The 9689-nt window shown below is 38.1% G+C and overlaps 1 protein-coding gene across 1 annotated transcript in view; it reads right to left on the bottom strand.

Annotated features, from left to right (window-relative positions):
• Positions 1–9689, bottom strand: part of LOC106525012 (nuclear factor of activated T-cells, cytoplasmic 1) — a gene marked incomplete in the record, with an annotated part of 96572 nt that overhangs the window by 49633 nt on the left and 37250 nt on the right. The window contains 1 exon segment of the mRNA XM_014019110.1: positions 941–996. Within this exon segment, the coding sequence (XP_013874564.1) occupies positions 941–996 (56 nt within the window).

Here is a 9689-nt window from a genome sequence, read left to right as displayed (position 1 = left end):
TATATATTCTTTTATTGCAATGACTTAGGCTACGTGTTGATGCTCTGTCCACAATCGCATCCACAGAGTGAGGGACACACTACCATGGAGAGAAACACACATACCTGAGCAGAACCAGAGTGCGACTTGACAATGGAGATGGGGCCTTAGTGCTCAAAGTTGGAGATGACTCTCAGTTACTAATGCACCAAATATTAGTTAGTTTTCAATGACAGTGAAAGGATGTGGTGACCCTGATGAAAGGCATCAGTAGTTCCAAACCTTCTGCCATCACGACCAAGTAAACAAGTCTTCAGACCTAATGTACCTCTGTGAAATCTTAATTAATTCCAGAGCACAAGAAGGTTTCTGTGACACAAAGAACAACGTATTGCTTAATTTTGCCTCAGCAGATGATTCCCTTTTGGTTGGTTTTATATTAACACGATCTGAAAGTGTGACTGTGCGTCAGTAAAACAAGTGCACTGGTTTATTTTCTCATTAGAGCCTTCATGAAAAGCAGCAGGCAGAGACGGAGGTGTTAGTTGCTCTTGGATGCCCCGGCCCTGCACAGATGAGGTGTTATAAAGCCCCAATTCACCACAACACTTTATTGTGAACTAATCGTCTGGCTATGATGAGATAGCTGTGGCGAAAATGTGTGTGTGCTTGTTGATGTGTAGTCTATGACTTTGTTTTTTTTTTTTTTTTTGCAACTATATGATGACATGTGTTTTACTTTGTATTTATTTCCTTCATGAGGGTAAGGAGATTTTGTGAAAATTCCATTCAGGATTGCATCGGCTAATCAGCATCACTTGTGTTTCAGTTTGTAATGCTTCAGCAAGGGTTACATCATTACGTGGGGCAGTTGAGGAGGAAACAAAGGAAAGAGAACATCTCAAGGGAAGGATGCGGTATGAGCCTTTCAAATAAAGTCATGTTGTTGATGTGCACTTACAGATTTGATGGAATCCTTGTCAACTTTGGCTTCTGTCTCCCAAAGATGGTGCCCATCTGTGGACACAATAAAAAATATACAAAACTTAGTATGACTTATTAGAGGAAATTTGAAGAAGACAGTCAAAGAAAAAAAGAAGTGCATCTTGGCACTATGTTCTGTGAAGTACCATCGAAACAGAATAATTACAGCAGATAACAGATCATCATAGTTGCTAGATGAAGTGTTTAACAGTATTAATAAGCCACTTTAACAAGGGTATAATGAAAACACAAGACCTCAAAAACTACTAATTAGCTTTATATGATTGCTGCTTCTGTCAGATAAGGCAAAAAAGCCATTACCAATAATAGCATCTTGTTTCATCTCAGCTGCACACAATATCAGATGCAGAACAAGTTATTGTTGTAACATTACTTTCTTACAGCCACATATCTTGATATGTCATAGATACACAAGGCAGAGACTCAAACTGAGATGGAGAAATTCATATCTATTAAATTTGAGTCAAAAAAAATCTTGATGAAAGTTTATATATTTATCTTGTATTTATTGAAAGTATTATTTTTCCTCTTTCTTCTTGTTTCTGTCTTGTTGATATAAAGAGGTTTCCCTTCACGCCATGTGATCTGCAGCAGTTGCAGGGATCCCGCAGAAGCTCAGCTCATATTCTTTACGTTTTCATGCCTCAAATTTTTTTGCACAGATGCTCTGGATTCTGCAATGTCAGTCAGCACTGACCACATGCACACGTTTTATTTCTGATTTTCTATACAACTATGACCCACTGAATCAGCTGTGTCAGTGGCGCACTGTGAGGTAACAGGGTGGTTAGTGTGCCTCTGCTGCTATATGTCAGTGAACAAAAGCAACAAATTTACACTATGATGTGTTTAGAACTAAAGGCAGGAAGCCATCAGATAAGATGAGCCACAACACTTTTCAAATTACTGTTATGTAGTGTTCAGCAGCTCTGGTGGACTTGTTTTTTTTCTCTTTTCCTGAATGGATTATGTTTTTTACATCATGTGGTGAGAGAAAAAGTAAAGGATTCCAGCCATGCTTGGATGAATATTAATGAGATGTGGTAGAGGGGGCGGGTGGTCAGCTTTATTATACAGGAGTGAACCTCAGTAGATCTATTTTTCCAAAATGGCCATATTAAATGAAGCAGAAGACAAAACCAGACAGAGAGATCAGACAGGAGGTTTCTATTTGAACTTGGGGAAATCAAGAGTTACATATGGAGAAGTGTGCCTCGCTGATGAACAAAATGACTGGGGAGCAGTAGAACGGTTATGCCTGCAGAAACACCACAAGGCACAATAACATGCATGTGGCAGGTGATTGAAGTGCATAAAAGAACAAGACGCATGCAATGCTGTGAAGCTGAAAAGAGAAGGGAAGGGCAATTAGAGGCAGAGAGAAGGTCAAAACAAGGGAGAGAGAGGCGGAGACAGACAGAGATGAGCATTCCTCATGTTACGTCTCAATGAACCAACAGGGAATCTCACCCGCCCACGCTCTGGGAGATACTCCAAGAGGGAAACCTTAAACTACGACATCAACCCTGAGCTCCACTAGTAAACATGTTTTTCAAACTTTTCTCTCGCTATTTATACCTGTAAATCAATTTGTTCAAGGAAAGATTTTATTGTTCTATTTTTTATGCTTGCTTGAGTAAAAAAATTAAAAACCGAGTTTGGATTGGAATGGGGCCATAATCAGAAAGTGTCATACGACTGATAACCACAAGACGTTCCATTCACTCCTTCTTCCCTGCAACATCTGCAAAATGCTTCTGTTCCCGACAGCGCCTCCTACTTCAAAACCAACCTCCACCCACGCACAATGCACACAAACAAATGCAGACACATGCAAACACCGAACCACAATCTTTAGCTTTGTTCTGGCCTTCAACTTAATGGGGAGGGAGGCTGAGCACAAAACAACGAGCTGCAGCTTTATTTTGAAAGATAAATGAATGTACATACAAGTTTGTTTTTAGGTTTTCTGTTTAAAACTAAAGAAGCATTTGCATTGCTCTAAATGACGCTTTGTGCAAATTAGATCCACAAAGACTAACACCAGAAAATCAGGACAACTCATTCATTCTACGGGTAATTAGACCCGCTGTGAATGAGGTTTCTTTGAGTCATCGTCTCTGTGTACACCTGGTGACAGCTTGGCAACACTTTTGTTGTCACAGTAAAGCTCACAAAAAACAAATCTCCTCTTTGTTATGTTTTCATCCACTAAAGTTTGGATAACGATCAAAAGACACAAAGTTAGTGCTCCGCCTGGTTTAAATCAGTTAAAGATCATGATAGTTCGAACACATATTTCCGATTTGTGCCTTTAGCTCAGGCTTCAGAACTCTCGGCAGCTGACCGGTGAAATATTTGACCCCATAATGAACTTATGATTTTTCACTCCTTTTTTTAAATAAACTGACAGCCAAAAGTGAAATTGCTTTCTTAATTGCACAATTTGAGCACGACAGCTTTCACTGACCAAAGAGTTAATGGTTTTTGCAAATGGAAAATGTGATTCACAGCTAATTGGGGAGGCAGATGCATTTTACAGGCACGTGTCTTCCAGAGACGAATTTAAGGAGCATTTTCCCTCTTTCCTGTTGACATATCTCAAGGTTATCCATTTTTCATTTTATTACCTTTCTGCTTCTGCTACTGCTGATGCTACCTTAAATATAAATTCTTCAATAAATTTACACACATTTTCAAAACATTCACCTTTGTGCCTAAACACCGATGCATGGTTTCTGCTAATTTGTGAACTTGTGAAACTCAGAAAATTTAGGTCTGATTCAGACTGAGAGGCTTCTGTAGAAATTAGGACTTGGCAGATGATTTATTATAGGTTTATAAGCAGGAAGAGACCTGGTCTTGATGTATGTGGCATATCAGCGGGATGTGGTCAGAGGAATTGTGTTTCATCCTTTTATCAAGTGATCATGAGATGCAGATGGAATAGATTGGAAAAAAAATCACTTATCCCTGCAGCAATCATGCTTCTTAAATGAACAGTTGTGATCATAGCACTGTTATTTTAGTATATTGTCTTATCATGTATGAATGCTTTTCTCTTTGTCTACAGACTGTGAAACAAATTGTCCCTCTGTGATAATAAAAAAGACTTGAACTTGTGCCCAGTCGTGTGGAAAAGATGGTCTAAAAATGATGGCTGGAGGATTACCCAGTAACGTTTTCATAAAACCAACTAAGCATTTCATTCCATGGTGTAAAGCCATGTTGGTGTTAAAATGATTTATGACCTGATCCTTTTCTGACAAACATTCAGATTGACCACTTGGTTAAATTAACGCCTTTTTTCCCCCGAAGCCTGATATGAACCAAGTTCCACTAAAACATATCACTATTCTAATCATAACACAGGTTTTAGTGTTTCAGACATGCCCCAGATGAATAACTGCCTCTCACAGGATAAAAGGGATTTTCTGGCTATAACAAGTTGAAACAAGTTTGAAGAAAAAACAAACACAACAGGCTAATTTAGGCATCTTCCTTCGATTGCTTTGCTTTAGAGATGTGCCCAAACCAGGAGTTCATTCTAAGTTTTCTTTAGCATCAAAAATATTTCAGTTGTTTGCTTTTTTCATTCATTACTGTTTACTGTGGATAGACTTATATGTTTATTTGTAAACTGTCATTTTTTATTAACTATGAATTTATGTAAAATCATTAGTAAATTACTTTATTTAAAGTAATAATTGTAATGTTTTGAAGTGGGATTTTGTGATAAATTTTTAAATAATTATTCTCTTAACTGCTGCAGATAGCTTTTCAAACAGTCACAGTTTGGATATATAGCGTTTAATTCTGGCTAAACTGATGAGCTAAAGGCTAATCTGAGCAAAGGCAAGACCAAAGTGGAATGCTGCAATCTTGAACCACTCCAATATTGAAAAAAATATCCAGAAACATTGCTTCATAAACCATGGTAATATTGCAACACAATTATTAAAGCAAAAATAATATAATGACCCTTCAAGAAGTGCATTATGGCTGCAGCGGTACTTCAGCTAGCTGTTACATGGAATAAAAAAAATGTCTGAGAGTCTGATGGCAATGTAAAGGTTTCTAAAATAGCATTTCCAAAAAACTCCCATTAAACCATTTAGAACTAGGATTCTAAAAGGCACCTGTCTATTTACACACCTAAACAAATCAGATAAGAATGAAACTGTTCCTCCAAACTGAACAGTTAATATATAAAAGGTTTAATGTTTATAATCTTTTCGAAAGATCTAAATGATTGCTTTACGGAAGCAGACTCAACAATTTCTGAAAAGACTTAAACCCCTAAATTTGCAGTAACATTACTGTAGATTTGTGTTGGTGAAGCTGAGCTCCCACACAGCTATAAAGCAGCATGTCATCTTGATTTAAATTTAATTTACCACATTTCTATCTTGTGAGCCAGGATTATTAAGTGTAATCTAACCAAACCCAAAAAGTCTGTCTAGACACAACATGAGATGGAAGTACACTACCTGAACTAATTTGTATGGTGTTTGTTTAGACTTGCCTGAGGTGGAAGTGTTTACCAGGTATTACCAGCCTTTGAATGAACTCAAACAAATCAAGTCTTAAAATATAATGCACTTGTATAAAATGCACTTGTCTCAAAATTCTAATGCTTCAACCTGCTGCTGAGATTGAATCAAGAAATGCTAAAAATAAAGAAAAGCAAAGGTTGCTCTACTGAGTTAAGCTGCATATATGTTGCAGATTATACCATACCTGTCCATTTTGAACATGATGTGGAGAGCAGACTTCTCCCTGCTGCAGACCGGGCCGTGTGGTGCTGCAGAGCTCCAGGCAACCCTCCAATTCAACCAGATGTAAAAACCATCTTGCTCATCAGGGAATTCCCTCACCTCCCCCCCACCCCCACCCCGAGTCAGAGCGTAGGCTTTCCCCATCCCACCCCCCCCCACCCCCTTTGTTTGTCTGTCTGTCTCTCCATTTTCCCTGCCTCTAGCACTCATTCCATCTATGGAAAGCAGGGCAAGCCAGAACACACACTGCAATAGGTGTGCCAGGTATGTCTTCCTACACCTTTGCCAAAAGAGAGGTTTGGGCAAACTGAAAAGACTGGCACATGGCACACACATAATAGCAATAACATAAAAATGGAATCAAGCACAACAACGCAAAGAGAGATGGAAAGTCTGATAAATGTCAGTTCTGTGGCTCTGCGAAAGATATTCTTCTCAGAAAAAAGTCTAGATAAAATGACTAGCTCACATTGCAGCAGAAACAAATAAGTGATGTAGTTCCAGTCTGATTCAGTTGATCCTTTTTCCTTTTGAGGTCTGTAATAAACTGAAACCAGTAATATTGATTAATCTGATGACGAGATAAAATGTTTCCAGAAAAGTAACATAAGTAAACACAATATTTAGGCAGGAGTAGGATTTGATCCTTCACTTGGCATTCAGTCATTAAACAGATTTAACATTAGCACAGGATATTAGCTCAATATTACAGTCCACATGGGCACACACAGCTTTTCTAAGGAAAAACAGTCTTTCTTTGTCTTTTTTTTCCCTTCTATTTATTTCTAAGATCAGGGGATCTGGTCTTTTCCGTTTTGCTCCTCTACAGGGAATCCTTTGTGGATGACTCACAGAACACATTTCCTACTGAAAAACACAAACAGGCCCGCGGGCTACCAGCTAAAGTGGGTACTCACATACACAACAGCAAACACACACATACAGTGGGTGCTTTGCATCAGTTGGATCACATGTAAAAAGTAGAAGTAATTATTTTACAAGGTGCATTAAGGTTTCCCGCGGTGGCAAAAGGGATGAGCTCTGCTCATCTGATACTGGGGATGTCTCGAGTGGGGTGGAGGTGGAGGTGGGGTCTGACAAACATTAAAAAACCAACAAAGAGAAAGTGAGAAGATTAAAGCACAGTGAATTAAGCATAACTGGCTAAAAATGTCGTATTTGTCCCTGGTCAGTACCAACATGAGTGAAAGCATTAAACACAGGTGTGAATGCTCAGAAACTGAAAACAATCCATATGTTTCTGTAGTCTGAGTCCATCTCAATCCATCTTAATCCAGCTGTAGGACTATACTGAACTAACATCACCTCATAAGCAAGCAGCAGAATTGTTATCTGGAATCTTAAGGCAAATAACATAAAATAAAATAAAAAAACTCAGCTTTTGCTGATGCCTGAATAAAGATAGCTAAACAGACATCCTTTGGAATCCTCTATAGATATAGAGCTTTTGTTGTTTGTTTTGATTTAATTTGGCTAAAAGTTTTAATACATTGTTTATCAAAATAATAATGTTTTTGCTTTTGTCAAGACTTTATGATGTATTATCAAAATGCAGCTAATTTTTCTTTGGTTTGTTTGTTTTGGTCGATTTTAGAGCTGATTAAACCTGTGGTGGTCACTTCACTTTTATATGGTGCATCAGAGAAAAACTGTCTAAGACACTTTATGGCTTATTATATTTCTCTAGTTAAACACTGTGTAGTGTCAGGGCACCACTTTACTGTGGTGACTGCTGTGGCCACTGAGCTTTGAGGTCAGTAATATTTTTATGCTCATTCATTTCCTTTATATTGTGTATTTTATTTAATACAAAAATTGTGAACTAATTAGCACCACAATGTGAGTCAAATGTCTCTGAACAGTGATAATGTCCCAACATTGTTTTTACAGAAGCATCAGCAGAACTTGTTAGTGTTGTAGTACTTGAAACCGGTCTTGGTCTTAAGACCGGTCTCAAGACCAGTTCTGGATGGTCATGGTCTTGTCTTGGACTCGACAGCATTTGTACTCAGTTTTGTCTCGGTCTCGGACATTGAGGACTCGGAATTTTATTTCAAGACCAGTCAAGACCACATATCACTAAATAGCCAGATTATTGTCAAATTTATTTGTTAACAATCTTGCTTTCATTGGATTTAAAATGTAGCTACTGATTCAAATCCAAACCTGACTCATAGCTATTTACGTGTTTTTGTTACTGGCTGTCACCCATCCACACCCCCTGTCACTTGCATGCAGCACTCCCGTAAGGTGAACCGTGGTTCTCTGGGAGCGGTAAAGGATGTCTTGGAAATTTTAAGTAAAAAATTTGGCTACATTATTCATAAATAATATCATTGTAAAACAACAAAAACCAGGAGAAAGTGCACAGCAACTTGCAAATTTGGCAGTAATTCACTTTCAGAGACAATGGAGACAACTTTAAACTTTTATTGTCACTAACGTTAACAATCTGCCTCTGTAGCAAAATTCTTTCCTCTGCCCTCACACAAAGATTTTGTCAATATTAGCTCTACATATTAAGTTAGCTAAAGTGGGACAAAAAAGTATTTAGTCAGCACCAATTGTTCAAGTTCTTCCACTTAAAAAGATGAGAGAGGCCTGTGATTGACATCATAGTTAGACCTCAACTATGAGAGACAAAATACCCCCCCCACCCCCCACCCCCCACCACTGTACATCATGTTTACAGAATACTCCATCCTTTAGGGCACTTTTTTTCTGGTCTTGGTCTTGTCTCAGTCTCGCCCTCCCTTGGTCTTAGTCTCGACTTGGTCCAAACCCTAAAAGTCTTGGTCTTGTCTCAGTCTGGAGACACTGTGGTCTTGGTCTTGACTTGGACTCAGGTTAGGTGGGCTTGACTACAACACTAGACCTTGTTGTTCTCTTTGACACAAAGTTCAGTGAAGAACCCAGACAATGCCTGTCTGCTCAGTTTCTCCCATCTCACCTCCTGAAGCTTGTAGCTCCTTCAGAGGGCTTCCAGGTGTCTCGGTGGTCTTTCTCACTATTTTCTTTTCTGTACTGTCACTCAGTTTGTGATGACAGCCTGCTCTCTGGGAACATGTCCCATATTCCTTCCATTCCTTGGTGATGAATTTAGCAGAAGTCCTGGGGATGTATCCACCCCCTGACTTGTACTTTTTAATAATCTTTTATCTGAGATGAATCAGGATAGTCACTTTAAAAGGAGTGAATATTTATGCAATTACTTATTTTACATTTCATGTTTTTATTTCATCTGTATTCCTCTGTAGGCATTTGATTTTTATTTTGAAGAAGAATGTTTATTTTTTTATTTGTTTATTTTTACAAAGAAGGCCAAATTATATTGACCATAACTGATTCATGGCAGCAATGAAAGCATACAATACCCAATGGTGTAAATATGTTTTATAGACATTATGTATAATCTGTTTCAGATAAAACCAATAAAATCAAAACTATTTCAAATATTTTGAGTGTCTCTGTTCTCTTCATTCAACTAAAAATTGTTAAAAGAGAAATTTCTTCAATTGTTTGTGCCAGTTATTGAAAGAAAGAGAATCTAAAAGAAGGTTATTAAATAAATGCATAATGATTTATTGTCATCCCATTTGTGTTAATATGCTCTTGAACTGTTTTTGATCCTTCTCTGACACAATTTAGATAATTTTAGCTCCAAATTATATTGGGAAAAACTCCCCAAATCCCTCTCTTGCTCCTCAGGTTTTGTGGAACTTTCTGGAAGGTGTTTATTGGAGTCAATTTTGGAAATTGAGCAGCCCTTTTTACTTTTGATGGCAGCAGCAGTAATGGCTGTCATCACTGTGGCAAAAGCACTGATTGGTTTTGTGCCTTCCAAAGAGTTTGGCTGTACTTCAGGTTGTGTGTGTGTGTGTGTGTGTGTGTGTGTGTGTGTGTGTG

This window comes from Austrofundulus limnaeus, unplaced genomic scaffold (assembly GCF_001266775.1).
Source record: "Austrofundulus limnaeus strain Quisiro unplaced genomic scaffold, Austrofundulus_limnaeus-1.0 Scaffold209, whole genome shotgun sequence".
In the NCBI taxonomy this organism is placed as follows: domain Eukaryota; kingdom Metazoa; phylum Chordata; class Actinopteri; order Cyprinodontiformes; family Rivulidae; genus Austrofundulus; species Austrofundulus limnaeus.
This window is presented reverse-complemented; position numbering and strand designations above follow the sequence as displayed.